Source organism: Entelurus aequoreus, linkage group LG11 (assembly GCF_033978785.1).
Source record: "Entelurus aequoreus isolate RoL-2023_Sb linkage group LG11, RoL_Eaeq_v1.1, whole genome shotgun sequence".
Taxonomy (NCBI): Eukaryota; Metazoa; Chordata; class Actinopteri; order Syngnathiformes; family Syngnathidae; genus Entelurus; species Entelurus aequoreus.
In genome coordinates, this window is record NC_084741.1 from 35,072,828 (window position 1) to 35,092,358 (window position 19,531).

The 19,531-nt window shown below is 41.7% G+C and overlaps 1 protein-coding gene across 1 annotated transcript in view; it reads left to right on the top strand.

Moving 5' to 3' along the window:
- Positions 1 to 19,531, top strand: part of LOC133659647 (collagen alpha-1(XIV) chain-like) — a 324,062-nt gene that overhangs the window by 134,303 nt on the left and 170,228 nt on the right. Inside the window, exons 9-16 of the mRNA XM_062062231.1 lie at positions 685 to 849; positions 964 to 1,128; positions 4,199 to 4,350; positions 4,978 to 5,107; positions 11,565 to 11,710; positions 11,811 to 11,940; positions 13,194 to 13,333; positions 16,987 to 17,113. Of these exons, the coding sequence (XP_061918215.1) occupies positions 685 to 849; positions 964 to 1,128; positions 4,199 to 4,350; positions 4,978 to 5,107; positions 11,565 to 11,710; positions 11,811 to 11,940; positions 13,194 to 13,333; positions 16,987 to 17,113 (1,155 nt within the window). The remainder of the gene's footprint in view (positions 1 to 684; positions 850 to 963; positions 1,129 to 4,198; positions 4,351 to 4,977; positions 5,108 to 11,564; positions 11,711 to 11,810; positions 11,941 to 13,193; positions 13,334 to 16,986; positions 17,114 to 19,531) is intronic.

Genomic DNA, 19,531 nt, shown 5'->3' on the forward strand with positions numbered 1-19,531 from the left:
CATAGAGATACCATGACAAGATCCTGAGGCCCATTGTTGTGCCATTCACCCAAGACCATCACCTCACAATGTTGCAAGGATGTGTACACAATTCCCAGGAGCGATTGGCGTATACGACAGCGTGTTCCAGTTCCTGCCAATATCCAGCAACTTCATACACAGCCATTGAAGAGGAGTGGACCAACATTCCACAGGCCACAGTCAACAACCTGATCAACTCTATGTGAAGAAGATGTGTTGCACTGTGTGAGGCAAATGGTGGCCTCACCAGATACTGGCTGCTTTTCTAACATGGACTGTGGGATTGTGCTGTGTGATAAAACTGCACATTTCAGAGTGGCCTTTTATTGTGGGCAGCCTAAGGCACACCTGTGCAATAATCATGCTGTTTAATCACACTTGTGAGGTAGGATGGATTATCTTGGCAAAGAAGAAATGCTCACTAACACAGATTTAGACAGATTTGTGAACAATATTTGAGAGGAATAGGTCTTATGTGTATATAGTAAAAGTTTTAGATGTTTGAGTTCAACTCATGAAAAATGGGAGCAAAAATAAAAGTGTTCCGTTTATATTTGTGTATGTTGTGGTATGTCGTTCCCTATTCAATTTTCACTCAGTGTACATCAGTTGTATAAATCATACGGCTGTTTTTTTTATTCCTCTTAACTTGACTGTTTTCAGGCCTCGCACTGTCCTACATCTCTGAGAATTGTTTTAAGCCTGAGTCTGGTGCCCGTGTCGGTGTACCTAAGATTGGGATCCTCATCACTGATGGGAAGTCTCAGGATGATGTTATCCAACCTGCACAAAGCCTGCAAAAAGATGGTGTTGAGCTGTTTGCTATCGGTGAGATTGGACATACAGTACGCAGGAGAAATCTTCTCACTGTTCACAATTTGTGGAGCTTCACCTAAATTAGTGTATATACTAAAGTGTGTACTTTTTTTCTTGGTGTTCCAGGTGTGAAGAATGCTGATGAGAATGAGCTGCGCTCCATCGCTTCCGAGCCCAACGACTCTCATGTATACAATGTCGCTGACTTTAATGTTATGAGCTCCATTGTTGAAGGGCTGACCAGAACAGTGTGTGAACAAGTGGAGCAGCAAGACAAGGACATAAAACAACGTAAGTGCACAAATGAGACATCACAGACTCGATGGACCGTGCAGCTTTAGTAAATTTATACCCAATGAAAATGCTCTATCAGAAATTCATTACCTGAGCACACATTGGGTGGTAATGCAATTTCTAGCTGTATTCATAATGTAATTTAACTTTTTTTTTTTTTTAACTTCACAAATACTTTTAAAGCCCATTTATTTACACCTTCAGAGGTTATTGACCCAGGTTAAAACTACCTGTGGTCAAAACTGTAGAACTTGTGTACGTACATTACAGGGCCGAAAATAATGTGATTTATAAACACAAGTGTATTTGAGGATGTGTGCACCAGTCCACGAGCTTTGTACCTGGCGATCACACTTATTGGAGACATGGCAAAAAGGCGGCAAACATGTTAAAGGCCTACTGAAATTAGATTTTCTTATTTAAACGGGGATAGCAGGTCCATTATATGTGTCATACTTGATCATTTCGCGATATTGCCATATTTCTGCTGAAAGGATTTAGTAGAGAACATCGACGATAAAGTTCGCAACTTTTGGTCGCTGATAAAAAAGCCTTGCCTGTACCGGAAGAAGCGTGACGTCACAGGTTGTGGAGCTCCTCACATCTGCACATTGTTTACAATCATGGCCACCAGCAGCGAGAGCCATTCGGACCGAGAAAGCAACGATTACCCCATTAATTTGAGCGAGGATGAAAGATTTGTGGATGAGGAAAGTGAGAGTGAAGGATTAGAGGGCAGGGGAAGCAATTCAGATAGGGAAGAGGCGGGTGGGACCTGATATTCAGCTGGGAATGACTAAAACAGTAAATAAACAAAAGACATATATATACTCTATTAGCCACAACACAACCAGGTTTATATTTAATATGCCACAAATTAATCCCGCATAACAAACACCTCCCCCCTCCCGTCCATATAACCCGCCAATACAAATCAAACACCTGCACAACACACTCAATCCCACAGCCCAAAGTACCGTTCACCTCCGCAAAGTTCATACAGCACATATATTTCCCCAAAGTCCCCAAAGTTACGTATGTGACATGCACATAGCGGCACGCACGTACGGGCAAGTGATCAAATGTTTGGAATCCGCAGCTGCGTACTGACGGTAGCGCGTATCCAACTCAAAGTCCTCCTGGTAAGAGTCTCTGTTGTCCCAGTTCTTGTGTTGCTGCAGCCGGCCGCTAATACATCGCTTCCCACCTACAGCTTTCTTCTTTGCTGTCTCCATTGTTCATTAAACAAATTGCAAAAGATTCACCAACACAGATGTCCAGAATACTGGGGAATTTTGCAATTAAAACAGACGACTTAATAGCTGGCCACAATGGTGTCCCAAAATGTCCGCTACAATCCGTGACATCACGCGCAAACGTCATCATACTGAGACGTTTTCAGCAGGATATTTCGCAGGAAATTTAAAATTACACTTTACTAAACTAACCCGGCCGTATTGGCATGTGTTGCAATGCTAAGATTTCATAATTGATATATAAACTATCAGACTGTGTGGTCGGTAGTAGTGGGTTTCAGTAGGCCTTTAAGGGTGACATAAAGTCATATGTTATAAATCGAATTGGATTGTATTTGCATACTGACAAATCTGATTTTATTTTATTGTCATGAGAATATTATTATACCTCTAATAATTATGAAATATGTTAAAACAACAATGTATCTGTTGAAGGAGACTTATAATGAATTTTGTAACTTTTTCTGACTTATAAATGTTACAATTGATACTAGTGTTAAACAATGCCAAACCGTCAAATAATAAAATTCATGCAATTTGGCATGAGCTCGCACGCAGTTTTGAATGCCTGTGTTCGCATGGTTTTGGAGTAGTTTCTTAACCTAGGGGAATAAGTGATGTCACACATTGACGGATGTAATTTTGTAGTCATTTTTGGAAACATTGTGCCGGAAACCTAATTTCCCTCTGCTGAGCCCACACAGCTGAGACTGTTGCCACTGGAACTTTTGTATATTCCTTCTAGTTTCATGCCCTCCCGCCAGCTCTTTGTCTATAAGAAAAATACTACAAAATATATACTTCTGTGTTTGTTCGTCCACAACATTTGGTTTGAGAAACACTTCAAGAAAAAGGTAGGATAAAGTATTAGTGTCATTGAATCTTGGTATGTGCACAATAACACTGACACGTGTAACATGCATTGAAGTAAATGCTGGTAAAAGCAGATTTTTTTTAGCACTCTCTGTATCGATCGGAGTGCGTGCAGGTGTGCCTAATGGTTTGACTTAGTGAACTGAGATCGGTAGGTTGGAGTTCAAATCCCAGCCGAGTCATACCAAAGACTATAAAAATGGGACCCATTACCTCTCTGCTTGGCACTCAGCATCAAGGTTTGGAATTGGGGGTTAAATCACCAAAAATGATTCCCGGGCGCGGCACCGCTGCTGCCCACTGCTCCCCAAGGGGATGGGTCAAATGCAGAGGACAAATTTCACCACACCTAGTGTGTGTGTGTGACAATCATTGGTACTTTAACTTGAACTTTAATCTATATAGAAAATAGGGATGGCGTTCGTCTTCAAGTTATATATTTAACAGTGTACATTTTCAAAAGATAAACTGTTACTTTTGGAGAGGGTGGGGTGTGGTTTCATTTGTAGTCTGAAAATGCTTCCACACAGGAAGATCTTGCAGACACATGCACAAAGTGTGTCATGAATGGGATTTTGGAGCAAAATTTACCCCAAAGCATATCAAATACATATTATCTTGACCACACGGAAGTGTGTTAAAAGTAGATTAAAATCATCATATGTCCTATTTAAATATTCACACTGGTCCATGTTTACAAGACATACTAGAAATGATGCACGTCCTCAGTGCTCCACTTCTCGTTGAGTCAAGTTTGTCATTAATACCAAAATGTATTTGTCTTACCAGGGCTTATTCTTTATCGTTTCAAAATGTGTATTCCAAAAAGGTCTTCGTAAGGATGCAATAATGTTTTATCCCAGTGCTACTGTATCTCTGTCTCTGATCTCAATGTGTATCAGGTTTTTGCATTGTCTACCATTTTCTTTCTCCTCCAGAACAGCCACCCGAGAGAACTGAACCACCGTCAAGCCTGCTGACATCAGAGATCACAGCCAGGAGCTTTCGAGTGACATGGAGCCACTCCCCTGGAAATGTGGAGAAATACCGAGTGGTTTATTATCCTGCTCAAGGAGGACAGCCGCAGGAGGTAAGGGGTTTTGTTTTGGTGTTGAAACACACAAAACACAAACATATTTCTCTTCATTAAAATCATTAGTGTGTGTGTGTGTGTGTTTGTGTGTATACATCGGCATCTCTTTCAATTATTTATTCAATCAGGGTTAGACAATAATTTGTTTTTTATAAGCTTGCTGACCTTAACCCCATCAAACACTTTAATCCCACAAATGTTTTCCAAATAAATAGAAGTAAATGCTAAAAAGCTCATTGTCAGAAAATGTTATATTCAACTTAGCTTCTCAGAAAGACACTTAGCTGAATCCATGTAAATTAAGCCTCACCAGGAATGATACTCTGACTGATGAGCTGTTAAGTCTTTCTAGCCCTTTTGAATACAGAAACGGTTTTATCCTTAGTTAATTTATGGCTGCCAGCTGTTCTTATTGCATGTGAGGACACCTTGCCAGATGAACCTGAATTGTAGTCTTACTGTAATATTGTCATTAAGTACAGACTACCTGCATATCTTTCTTTATACCTGTCTTTCCTCTTATCCTCACACATCTTTTTCATTATTTTGTATTCATATCCTCACATTTTTTTTTCTGCTCCGATCCTCATCTATTTCTCATTGCACCCCTTCCATGCACCCCAGGTTGTGGTAGAAGGCCAAGACACCTCAGTGGCGTTGCAGCATCTCAACTCGCAGACAGAATACCAGCTGTCTGTGTTTGCTGTGAATGAAAATAAGACTAGTGAACCACTGAGAGGATCGGCGACAACTTGTAAGTGTAATATATGCATACCTGCATGGTTTTGCTGTTCATACAAATATTTCAGACAGTGAAATAAAAATATTTATAATGATGCCCCCTCTGATTTAGAGAGATAAAAGCACAAAACTAGAAAAGCGCTCTTTAGACATAGACCTCCACCAAGTCTCCTGTTTTGGCCAGGAAATCCTGTTTTTTGTCCTTCTTTCCCAGCTTCTTCCCGATCCTGTTTTTCCCCAGTTTTTGATCTCCATGACAAAAAATATCCTTTACTAGTACTGCCGCTACTACAGTGATCGTGTCCGTTTGACTCAAGCCTTGGTAACACTCAACATTACTCGGGGCAACACTCACGTGGCGAGTTGCATGTTACATAATTCAATCAAATCAACAACGCGAGAGGGATGCATGCACATGAAGACAACGGAGAAGAAATTTCTGCAAAAATCCAAACTTTGTTTAAATATCTTGACGACTAGGAGATTTATTGTTTTTACCTAAAGAAGAGCATACAGCTGGTCACACTTCCTCATGTTATCTGTAAGATCGAGGAAGAAATGTGAACCATCTAAAAAAAAAGGTGTCACGCATAAGCACAATGAAGGAGCCCAGAATTGTTTTTATTTTCATTAAACAATTTAACAGGTTTTCTCACTAGGAAACCTTATTTAATTTATTCCGTAGAATGCGCGGAGATTGAAAACCCAAAAAAACTTTTATTGTCAAGAAGAAACAGCATTTAACCAAGAATTTGGTTACCACACAACCTGAACTCATGGTGCCAACAAATGTTTGCATTGCATGCTGGGAGCTTAACCACAACACGTTACACAGCCCCTACCCCAGCAACCCATGTATCCATCACTAAGTCCCTAAGGTGTTGGGGAAGCTGCCGCTGCCGTCGGATTTGCTCAAATGGCTTCGCAGTGATTTCTGAAGGTACAGTGCCCCCCCCCCCCCCCCCCCCCCCCTCAGAGGTTGGTAGGGAGCGAGCCGGCCCCTGTGGAGCACCACCACACAGGTTCTCTTGACCAGCCGCATTATATACCCAACGTCTGACAGCCTCTCCAGCACAGTACAGGGTCCTGTCCAGTGGCTCATCAGCTTTGGGGAAAGGCCCTTCTTCTTCTAAGGGCTGTATATCCAAACCTGTGCCCGTGCGGTAAAGTCCTCTCCCCTGCAACGAGTGTCGTAGGCCCGCTTCTGACGAGACACAGCATCTGTGAGGGCTGTTCGAGTTAGGTCATGAACCTCTTGAAGCCTCTTTCGAAGATGGAAGAGATAGTCTAAACCAACCTAAACCCACCCACCACTTAAGTCTCAGGGGGAGGGCCGAATACCAAGTCCACAGGGGTACAGAGGTCATGTCTGAACATGAGGGCTGCAGGGGTGCACTTAGTGGACTTTTGGACTGCTGTCCGACATGGCCACAAGACCAGGGCAGGTGCAGGTCCCAGTCTTGCTGCCAACGCTGGTTAGGATAGCCAGTTGGGTGGCCAGGGTGCGGTTAAACTGTTCAACCAGCCCGTCACTTTGACGATGCAGCGGTGTAGTCAGGGTCTTCTTGATGCCCAGCCTTTTACAAACTTCGCCGAACATTGGAGTCTCAAAGTTCCGCCCCCGGTCGCTGTGCAGCTCCTCCGGCACGCCGAAGTGGCAGAACAACTTGTTTACAAAGTACTCCGAGGTTGTGATGGCACTCTGGTCAGGGATTGCGTAGGCTTCAGGCCATTTGGTGAAGTAGTGCATGGCTATCAGAATGTAGCGGTTAACCCGCTCCGTGATCGGAAAGGGGCCCAGGATGTCAACAGCAAAACGCTCCATGGGAGCCCCCACCTGTACTGTTGCAAGGGGGGCATGCGAGCGCTGGTTGGGCCCCTTCTTTGCAGTGCAGGTGCCACACCGATGAACACAAAGCTCCACATCCTGGCGACACCCTGGCCATTAGAACCGGGACTGGAGGCGGTAAAGGGTCTTGGTAACCCAAAGTGGCCATCTCCAACCGAACCATGAACAAACTGGAGCACTTGAGAACATAGTTGGTGGGGCACAAGGAGCTGAAGAATGCTGCCGCCACTAGGGGTCTGCCAGTGGTGATGTAGCAAACCATCACAGCTGAGGAGACTAGACCACTGAGAGTAGAGGGTTTTAGTCTTAGGGTCGAAAGCTGAAACTGCTGACAATGCTGGTCGTCGACCCGTCCTCACCCAATCCTGAACACGGGAGAGGTCAGAATCTTGGCCCCGGTGGCACTGAAGTTGTTCCAGATCGATTTCCTCTGGTCTGGGGTCATGGTTTACAGAGTCATCAACTGAGTTGGTCCGTAAAACTGCTACCACAGGAGCCGCTGTCTCCTGTTTTTCCACGTGTTGACAGTACCTGCATTCTTCCTCCTCACAGGGCTGGCAAGATAGTGCGTGTGCGTTGACATGGAGACGACCTGCCCGGTGGCAAATCTCAAAGTCGTAGTCTTGGAGTGTCTCCAGCCACCTGGCAAGCTCTCCAATGCCAGGCCAGTCTCTCACTGCTGCTACTTTCACTGGGTTGGTGGACACACCTGCTGCGCTGACCACATGACCCAGGAAGCAAGTCTCTTGCCAGAAAAGGTGACATTTCTTGGGGTGGAGGAGCAGACCCGCCTTGCGGATAGGGTGAAAGACTTCTTCCAAGTTAATTAGCGCACTCCCGAAGTCCGCAGCATGCACGAGAAAGTCGTCCAAGTAGACCACAGAGTGTCTTTGGAGAATGTCAGCCAAAATCCTGTGTTTAAGGTGCTCAAAGGTGGCTAGGGTGTTCACTTTGACCTGACAATGGGGAAAGCAGTCTTTGGACTTGCTTTTGGTGCCAGCTCCACTTGCCAATAGCTGCTCTTGAGATCGAGGGAACTGAATCAACATGACCCAGAGATGTAGTGGGCTTCGTCCACCCTGGGTAGCGTGTAGGAGTCCTTGCGTGTGACTTCGTTGAGACGGTGTTAATCAATGCAGAAACGCCAGGCGCCGTCTTTCTTTCTGACCAACACCACTGGAGGCGCCCAGTTGTAGAGGACTCAGTGACACCCACCTCCAATATCTCCTTAATTTTGTGTTCCGCTCCAGCCTGCTGAGTGTGGAGGAAACGGCATGGCCAAAGGCAGATGATGTGAAGTACCAGTGTCAATGTCATACTGTACCAAACCGGTGTGTGTGCAGGCCTCATCCTTTATTGCAATGATGTCGGGAAACATGTCCAGTAACTCACAAAGTTGACGTCCCTGCTCCGCCTCCAGGCCCTCACTACTTCTGCAGTACAGATCCTCAGTCGCTTGCTTAGTCTTGACGGCCGTCGGTTGATGTTACTCTTTGGCAAGAGATAATGCTGCTGTGGCCCCACGGGTCCATGGTTCTCCACATTGGTAGCATCCCTCTGTAGGTCGTTAGGCAACCTGGTTCCTTGTTTCCTTACAAGGTTGTTGAAGGGGTGTGCTGATAGCTTGTCAGGTGACTTCTTCGGGGTCACTGACGTCAAAGTCTGCTTGATGAGCCATATGCCTCATGTCAAGGTAGCTTTGCTGTTGGAGTCGTTCTGGTTGTAGACCCCGAACGAAGACCTGGAGAGCAAGCTTCTTGTGCAGCAGCGTCAAAGGAAGGGTGCCCTTGACATGCGTAAAGGCGGAGATTTGCGGTGTAGGCACCCAGACGTTCCCCTTCTTTCCTCTGGCGGCGGACTAGCTTTGCCCAAGCATCATCAGCGTAGGTGCGGAGACCAACACGATGCTGTAGTGCTCCTCGATAGCTAGCCAATTCAGTCTCTCTTGTGGTTCTATGTCGGTAAGGATCTGCAGTGCTCTGACTTCCAGGGCGAGGGCGACTTGGACTGCTATCTCTTCTGTTGACCAGCCATTAAACTGACCAGCCAAATGCACTTGGAGGAGATAAGTCTCCGGGGAATCTTCTCCAATATAAAGTGGCAATTTCATCGCCTCTTAGTTCCGGCCGTTAAGCACCGTTGATAGCACTGTGGCTGCTCGTGAGCGTGGTTGTTGTCGGCCTGCCAGCCTTCACCCGTAGAGGCCCTGCGGCACCATTCTACCTCACTGATGCTGGCTGGACGGTGATTCCCTACTGGGCCACAAGACGGCGATCACTCTCCTTCAATGCTGCTGGCTGTATGGTCATTCCTTACTGCACCTCCAAGCAGCGATCACTCCTCACTGGTCGAGGATCACTGGTTCCACTAAGATGACCAGCCAGCACTTCAATGGGAGAAATTATTCTTGCAAGGATGTCTCCAAGTTTCTTGGGTTGAGCCTTCTCCATCACATGAATACGTGAGATCAGTTATTCAATCTCCTCCAGCATAGCTGCCATCCCATCCTACTTCTGACACCAATGTGGCAGGCTTGGACTAGCATTGCAAGAATTTGTGGAGATGGGAAACCCCAAAATAACTTGCTTTATTGTCAAGAAGAGAGCATTTAACCAACAGTGACACCACCTGAACTCTTGGTGCCAACTAACAATTGTCTGCAGTGCATGCTGGGAGCTTAACCACAACATGTTACATTATTAAATGCTATAAAATATATCAGTCACGCTAACAACCCTTTGTGTTTCAGAGTAAATGCCGTAGTTCTTAATAAAATTATGTTTTAATCCAAGGAACAGGAGATCGAGTCCTGTCAAAAGCTTGTTTTATTTGTTGTTTTATTTATTGTATTAATTTAATGGCATTTTGTAATGAAAATGAAAATCAATTTTCACCCATTTTCCTAGGAATTTTCCTGAACAGTGGTACCTTAATTTACGAGTACCTTAATCTACGGGTGTTTTGAAATACGAGGTGTCTCTCGGCTTTTTCTTTTTCTTTAAATTGCAAGCGCAATTTAAGTTACGGGCTTCTGGGCTGCTAGACGGTGTAATGCCACAGTGAACGCCAAAAGAGCCGTGCCCAAAAATCCGGTCCTACTTGCTAGCATTAGCTCATAGCTCGAAATCAAAATATCTTTGTTTTCCAACAAAATCTTTAGCAACGGTTCAACTTCCACAGCCTTCCATCTGACATCCTCATTCTGGTGAGACTTGCTCCTTCACCCAGGGCTTGGCTTTATGAGCCGCCTGAAGCTGTTTTGGGTGTCCATTAGAATCTGTTGCTTTGCTGTCCTACAAACACGGGTGTGGTCCTCTCCGCTTCCGCTGCTGCCTAGTAACACTCCTAGCACATCACCTGAAAAGTGTCCACTCTTATTTACCACACTGATTATGGGAGATAGCATAACTAGGAATATCCGCTTTTTCAACGTCATTACTCTCTGCTATCTCAGCCCTATTGACCAGCATTCCCTTAACTTGGCTAAATTAGGCGAGGCTAGGCCAAGCACGGATTAAATTTATTTCCATTCATTTCAATGGAAGGGCTGCTTTAAGATTTGAATATTCCAGTTGTGCTTGGTCGTGGAACATAATGCGCTCATAGGCTGAGGTATTTTAAAATGTACCGGTAAATATCAACAGGAATGGCCAGGCCCTCCCTCCGAATAGTTAAAAAAGTCTTATATCCAGTCGGTGATCCGGATCAGACCCAAAAAGTAATTATTTTTTCCTTATCTAATTTCCGATATTTTTTAAAAAATAGATAAAAATCAGTTGATCATTTTTTTTTTTAGCTATTTTTAGCGTAATAAATATCTTGTCTTCATCTGGCTGCGAGCATACACCCATAAGCGTAAACAAGGTAACAAAGTAAGAAATATCCGGATGAGGACCAAAATCTAATCACATTTCCTTATCTCATTTCAGACATTTCCTGAAATGTTGCCCAAAGCTTTTTGAGTTATTTTGCGAACAAACTTGCAACCAAACAATGGCAACTCCTCCTATTTTAACATAGTTGGTTTGTAGAATGACAAAAGTAAATTATGCATTACCCTTACATGTATTACAGTGTTTATTTAATTCATTTTAGCAAATTGTAATAAACACAGACTCGTCCAGCATGTGTGACAGCTTGTCTTATTTGTTTTGAACTCCAATTAAATCCCTCTTGTGAAATTGTATAGGATCAAAATAATATAGCACATACTATATTATATATGTCAGTCTACAAATCAAGATTTATAATTTGGCATTGTTTGTTTACTTTTCTGTATACTTTTCTGATCAAACTGCTGTAATTGAAGTATTTTTTTGTGTTAAATTATTAATATAGTTAAGTTGTGTTTAAATATTTGAATATATTGCATGTCGAGCTGTTTCGCAGAACAGTCCATGTTGTGCTACTTCATAGATAGTCTAAAAGTACTGTTACTTGGAAGGTAGCAGGTTGGCTGTGGTGGACGAAGCAGAAAATAATATTCTATTCAAACGTACTCTCGTAAGGATTGTGCAACGGCCTGTTGATAAACTGTCCATAAAAAGATATAATATCCAACATTTGCCAGTCTTCTTGCTCTAATTGCATTTTCCCTGTATGTGGTCTTGTACATATGCAGTGGCTCTTCCCTCAGTGACAGGCCTCCAGCTGTTCGATGTGACTCATAACAGCATAAAAGCAAGATGGCACAGTGTGGAGGGAGCGTCAGGCTACATGTTGCTTTATGCGCCGCTCACAGACGACGGCGACATGGACGAGAAAGAGGTCATGTTTAAAATAAATGAGATGTTTAAGTTTACACTTTGAATGAACTCATCGACCATAGTTTTGTGTTTATTGAGGAAGTTTGTGTTCTTGTCTACAGGTCAAGGTGTCAGATGCAGTGACAGAGCTGAAGTTGGATGGTCTGATCCCACACACTGAGTATACCGTCACTGTTTATGCAATGTATGGAGAGGAGGCCAGTGACCCCATTACGAATCAGCAAACTACGTGTGAGTGATATGGTTTGTACTGTTTTGTGATGAGTGTCTTGGACGTGAAATGGCACAAAAGTTGCATCAGTATCTAAATACATGCAGATTTTACAACCGTCCTTTATTAGATTTTTTTGTGGTTTTCAGTAGTGTCAATCTAGGGTGTCCATATTTGGCTTGAAACTCTTTTTCTAGCAGTCAACCAATATAATACATGCAGCAATAAATGTTACTGTTGTCAAATTGTTATTTAAAAAAAAAAAAAAGCGTAATCACTCTTTTGAATTTGAATTAGTCACAGGTTATCATTTACTTGCATGATATAAATTAACTTAAAAATGTGCCCAATATATATTTTATTGTCAGAATGTCATACAGAATTAAAAATACAACTTTTTAATTGAATGCAAGTCATTTATTTACTCAAAAATTGCTAACAGTATTATCTAAAGTTATCTAATCAAGTTGTATTTTGAAGTGGCTAGCAAGCACAACAGTCTCCTCACTCATTTTTGCAGTGGGTTAGCATTGGCCTGATCACTGACCGTATAACAACCCACGCTTTTAGGTAACCATCCGCAGTTAAGATAAAGGAGCATGTACAGTCAAAATGAATTTTGTGATTCATCTGCGTATGTACATGATTAATGTGATATTTTTTTGTGGTTACCGGTAATCACGAGTTAACTTGTTATTTTTGACATCCTTATAATTATACATTTTATTAAATTTCACATTAATTTGCCTTGTGACCTTTAACACAAATCTAAGATTACATTATATTGCTCATGAAGCTCAGGATATATTGACCTATAGTATTTATATATTTCTGTAATTCACACAATTATTTTATTAAATTTTACACCAATTTTCTTGTCACCTATAACAGAAATTTAAGATGATTTGTTTTTGTGTATAAATCTTGAGATATTTTGACCTACATTATTTCTATACTTCTGTAATGCACAAAATGTTTGAAATGTATATTTCAGTTTTTCTGTATTCTTCCTTGGAAAAAGTTTAGATCCTCCTATTTATACACTATATTTATACTCTCTTGCAACCACAATCACAATAATAAACATATTGTTAAATCAATACCAAAGCTCAATATTCAGTACCAAAGCTAAGCAATATTATCTTTGTAAAGGCACATTTTTTATATGACTTCTGTATTGGATCTCATAAGATTCTCCAGGTGTCCCTATTGAAGTGTCCAGTGAGAATGGAATATTTTTTCTGAAGTTGCCATCCTCTCGCTTTCTGCTCAGTATCACTGCATCCCCCCAGTAACCTCCAATTCTCTGACATCACCCACAACTCGGCACGCATCAGCTGGGACGCTTCAGAAAGAGGAGTTACGGGTTATCGTATCATGTGGGTCAAAACACACGGGCAGGTCACAGAGGAGGTGTGTGTGTGTTCAGCATTGTCTCGCATGTATTTACTTTGTAAACTATTGTGGAACAACTTTGTGACTTTCAAATGTTAAGTTCTATAGATTTACTTCAGTTTTACAATTACTTATGAGCAATGCATGTGCACAAGTACAAGCAGCACACCCCTACATATTCCTATAACGTTTGATTTCTTTTAAACCAGGGGTCTCGACTTGCAGCCCGTGCGCATACACAAAAGCAGTCCCAGAAAAACAACTAACAATTTGCAGTCATGTTGTTGTTACGGTACGCTACACATTCAGTGATAGCTAATAATAGTCGCTAAACTATGCTGAAACGCTATCATTAGCTGACAACAAATATAATTAATGTGCGTGTGTTGCGTGGGGCATAGTCCATCTCAGTGGCCTAGTGGTTAGAGTGTCCGCCCTGAGATCGGTAGGTTGGAGTTCAAATCCCAACCGAGTCACACCAAAGACTATAAAAATGGGACCCATTACCTCCCTGCTTGGCACTCAGCATCAAGGGTTGGAGTTGGGGGTCAAATCACCAAAATGATTCCCGGGCGCGCCGCCGCTGCTGCCCACTGCTCCCCAAGGGGATGGGTCAAATGCAGAGGACACATTTCACCACATCTAGTGTGTGTGTGACAATCATTGGTACTTTAATCTTAATCTTAATCTTTATGTGCTCAAAGCCGGTACAGGGCAGTATATAATGCTTAGAATACTTTTGAAAGTTAGCCTCCTCTAGGCAGCAACTTAGTGTAAAAGCAGCATGTGCACCCTGGGTGACTAATAGTTAAATGTACTGTGGAAATCTTCAACACCTCTACACCAGTGACTCTCAAACTTATTTCCACCAAGTACCACCTGAGGAAAAACTTGGTTTTCCAAGTACCCCCATAATGACCAACATTAAAATACAGTAGCGTAATAGGCCTAAGTATAAAAAAACAAAAACAAGGCAGAGGTTTTATTCAACAAGTACCGTATTTTTCGGACTATAAGTCGCAGTTTTTTTCATAGTTTGGCCGGGAGTGCGACTTATACTCAGGAGCGACTTATGTGTGAAAATATTAACACATTACCGTAAAATATCAAATAATATTTTTTAGCTCATTCACGTAAGAGACTAGACCAGTGGTTCTTAACCTGGGTTCGATCGAACCCTAGGGGTTCGGTGAGTCGGGCTTCTCCCTATCGGCATATTACGGATACGGCAACAGCAGAAGTCACACTGATTTGCAGGTGTGTAATTTGTTGTGAGTTTATGCACTGTGCTGGTTTTGTTCTTTGAACAAGGTGATGTTCATGCACGGTTCATTCTGTGCACCAGTAATAAAACATGGTAACACTTTAGTATGGGGAACATATTCACCATTAATTAGTTGCTTATTAACATGCAAATTGGTAACATATTGGCTCCTAACTAGTCATTATTAAGTACTTATTAATGCCTTATTCGGCATGGCCTTATTATAACCCTAACCCTCTAACCCTGGCCCTAACCCTCTAACCCTAACCCTAACCCAATAACTCTAAATTAAGTCTTTGTTACTTAGAAAATGTTCCCCATACTAAAGTGTTACCAAAAGCATATCACTTTGTCTTGAATTTGAATTTTTTTTAATTTTTCACTAAAGAAGGGTTCTGTGTATGCACATATGAAACTGGTAGGGTTCGGTACCTCCAACACGGTTAAGAACCACTGGACTAGACGTACAAGATTTCATGGGATTTAGCGATTAGGAGTGACAGATTGTTTGGTAAACGTATAGCATGTTCTACACTACCGTTCAAAAGTTTGGGGTCACATTGAAATGTCCTTATTTTTGAAGGAAAAGCACTGTACTTTTCAATGGAGATAACTTTAAACTAGTCTTAACTTTAAAGAAATACACTCTATACATTGCTAATGTGGTAAATGACTATTCTAGCTGCAAATGTCTGGTTTTTGGTGCAATATCTACATAGGTGTATAGAGGCCCATTTCCAGCAACTATCACTCCAGTGTTCTAATGGTACAATGTGTTTGCTCATAGGCTCAGAAGGCTAATTGATGATTAGAAAAGCCTTGTGCAATCATTTTCACACATCTGAAAACAGTTTAGCTCGTTACAGAAGCTACAAAACTGACCTTCCTTTGAGCAGATTGAGTTTCTGGAGCATCACAGCTACAATCCTAAACTAACACCCTCCCCGGATTGCTAATACTCTAATGTAAACAATCAAATGCAGATACTTTTTCTTTTTCTTATGCCTTCTGATCTCTCTCTCTCTCTCTCTCTCTCTCTCTCTCTCTCTCTCTCTCTCTCTCTCTCTCTCTCTCTCTATGTCCACTACTTGATGTCCATATCCCCCCCACCCCACCCCCCCACCCCCCTCCACACCCCTGATTGTAAATAATGTAAATAATTCAATGTGATTATCTTGTGTGATGACTGTATTATGATGATAGTATATATGATAGTATATATCTGTATCACGAATCAATTTAAGTGGACCACGACTTAAACAAGTTCAAAAACTTATTCGGGTGTTACCATTTAGTGGTCAATTGTACGGAATATGTACTTCACTGTGCAACCTACTAATAAAAGTCTCAATCAATCAATCAATCAATCAATCACATTTGTGGGGTCAATTAAACGCTCAAAATGGCCAGAAAAAGAGAACTTTCATCTGAAATTCGACAGTCTATTCTTGTTCTTAGAAATGAAGGCTATTCCACAAAATTGTTTTGGGTGACCCCAAACTTTTGAACGGTAGTGTATATATTATAGTTATTTGAATGACTCTTACCATAATATGTTACGTTAACATACCAGGCACGTTCTCAGTTGTTTATTTATGCGTCATATAACATACACTTATTCAGCCTGTTGTTCACTATTCTTTATTTATTTTAAATTGCCTTTCAAATGTCTATTCTTCGTGTTGGGTTTTATCAAATAAATTTCCCCCAAAAATGCGAGTTATACTCCAGTGCGACTTATATATGTTTTTTTCCTTCTTTATTATGCATTTTCGGCCGGTGCGACTTATACTCCGAAAAATACGGTATATTTAATATGTTTGGCTACTATAACATTACATACAGTTTGAACAGTAACACTGTGTTTGAGTATAGGAAAATAAATCACTGTACTTTAATCAAGTGACTCTTTGGTGTACCACTAAATGGAGTCTGTGTAGTACTAGTGGTACAAGTACCACAGTTTGGGAATGACTGCTCTAGACAGAACATTAACGACAACCACCGTACAAACACAAAATGACAGCTCAACAAGCACACACAGGGCAACTACTGCTACTATGGGAATAATGAACAACTATGTTAACGCGTAACATGTTACCTATACAACTTTTTGCAAGACAAGTGCCGCAAAGCATGCTGGGAAACTAGAAGTACATCTTCACACAGTAAACACAGTTGTTTATTATCCTTCACTAGTAGTAGTAGTTGCCTACCATAGCACAGAGTCACTATGCTGCTGTTGAAGGCCGTTGATAGATTTAGTCACGTGGTTAAACGTGATTCTAGATGTGAATACTTGACAACAAGCGGCCCCCAGGTACATTGAGTTTGAGACCCCTGTTTTAATCCAAATCACACACACTGAACTGTTATCATCTGAATTCCGCTTTGATTTATTCTGCAGGTGGAAGTTGGGCCTGTGAGCTCGTATGGCCTCAGTGGACTGACATCACTGATGGAGTACTCAGTAGCTCTATTTGCACTGTATGATGAGGACCAATCAGAGGCACTCGCTGATAGATTCACAACAAGTAAGTTTGGCAGATACAGTGAAAAGATGATTTACAAACGTAATTGCTTCTTTAGCGCGGTTTGTAAATACAAGCCCCGTTTCCCTATGAGTTGGGAAATTGTGTCAGATGTAAATATAAACGGAATACAATGATTTGAAAATCCTTTCCAACCCATATTCAGTTGAATGCACTACAAAGACAAGATATTTGATGTTCAAACTCATGAACTTTTTTCTTTTTTTTTGCAAATAATAATTAACTTAGAATTTCATGGCTGCAACACGTGCCAAAGTAGTTGGGAAAGGGCATGTTCACCACTGTGTTACATGGCCTTTCCTTTTAACAACACTCAGTAAACGTTTGGGAACTGAGGAGACACATTTTTTAAGCTTCTCAGGTGGAATTCTTTCCCATTCTTGCTTGATGTACAGCTTAAGTTGTTCAACAGTCCGGGGGTCTCCGTTGTGGTATTTTAGGCTTCACAATGCGCCACACATTTTCAATGGGAGACAGGTCTGGACTACAGGCAGGCCAGTCTAGTACCTGCACTCTTTTACTATGAAGCCACGTTGATGTAACACGTGGCTTGGCATTGTCTTGATGAAATAAGCAGGGGCGTCCATGGTAACGTTGCTTGGATGGCAACATGTTGCTCCAAAACCTGTATGTACCTTTCAGCATTAATGGCGCCTTCACAGATGTGTAGGTGACCCATGTCTTGGGCAGTAATACACTCCCATACCATCACACATGCTGGCTTTTCAACTTTGCGCCTATAACAATCCGGATAGTTCTTTTCCTCTTTGGTCCGGAGGACACGACGTCCACAGTTTCCAAAAACAATTTGAAATGTGGACTCGTCAGACCACAGAACATTTTTCCACTTTGTATCAGTCCATCTTAGATGAGCTCAGGCCCAGCAAAGCCGACGGAGTTTCTGGGTGTTGTTGATAAACGGTTTTCACCTTGCGTAGGAGAGTTTTAACTTGCACTTACAGATGTAGTGACCAACTGTAGTTACTGACAGTGAGTTTCTGAAGTGTTCCTGAGCCCATGTGGTGATATCCTTTACACACTGATGTCGCTTGTTGATGCAGTACAGCCTGAGGGATCGAAGGTCACGGGCTTAGCTGCTTGCGTTCAGTGATTTCTCCAGATTCTCTGAACCCTTTGATGATATTACGGACCGTAGATGGTGAAATCCCTAAATTCCTTGCAATAGCTGGTTGAGAAAGGTTTTTCTTAAACTGTTCAACAATTTGCGCACACATTTGTTGACAAAGTGGTGACTCTCGCCCCATCCTTGTTTGTGAATGACTGAGCATTTCATGGAATCTACTTTTAAACCCAATCATGGCACCCACCTGTTCCCAATTTGCCTGTTCACCTGTGGGATGTTCCAAATAAGTGTTTCTTTCCTCAACTTTATCAGTATTTATTGCCACCTTTCCCAACTTCTTTGTCACGTGTTGCTGGCATCAAATTTCAAAGTTAATGATTATTTGCCAAAAATTTTTTTTTTATCAGTTTGAACATCAAATATGTTGTCTTTGTAGCATATTCAATTGAATATGGGTTGACAATGATTTGCAAATCATTGTATTCCGTTTATATTTACATCTAACACAATTTCCCAACTCATATGGAAACGGGGTTTGTATAAAAGTTTGATGTATTTTTCCATAAGAAACAATGCAAATTAGAATAATGGGCTCCAGTGACAAAAGTCCATATTTTAGTAAAGGTTTGTACACTTTGGGCACGATATAAAGCGGTATACAGGACTGTAAAATCCAACAGACATAACAAGGTGGTGATGGATAAACTTTCAATTTAATAAAGTCAAATAAAGCCAAAAAAACAACAACTCCGTAACTGTCTCACTTCCACTTATGTAGCCATTAGCCTTGTGGTTCACTTACAGTTTGAAATAACACAATTCCTTAACTTTAACAGCCAGATCCCTACAATGCTTAGGAATAAAAAATAAAATCCACTTTACCTTGTTGGTTAATCTTCTTGAAGTTCAACCGAAGAAAGTGGGAGGGGGAGGAGTGGTGGAGACAATGTCGACAACGCTGTTTTAAACCACACATCGCTTGTACGTTTCTTTCTTTGGACTCATATTGAGCTAGCAAGGTATGCTCGCAACCTAAATCACTACAACAATGCTCTATTCACTTTAAAAGCACACAAGTAGCAATTGGCACAGTAGCTAACGACAGCGCTGCTCTTCTGATTGAATTAGCACAGAGATCGCTGAGCCGGCTCACAATGGATGTGCTGTAGGCACACAATGGGGGAGGAAATGTTCGAACACTAAAACAAGGTTTGGACAAAAAAAAGCATTAGGTTTGTTTGGTATGGCGGTCCTAATAAATTTAAAACGGTACAATACTGCTACTATACTGCTTCTGAAAAATAACACTCCAGCAG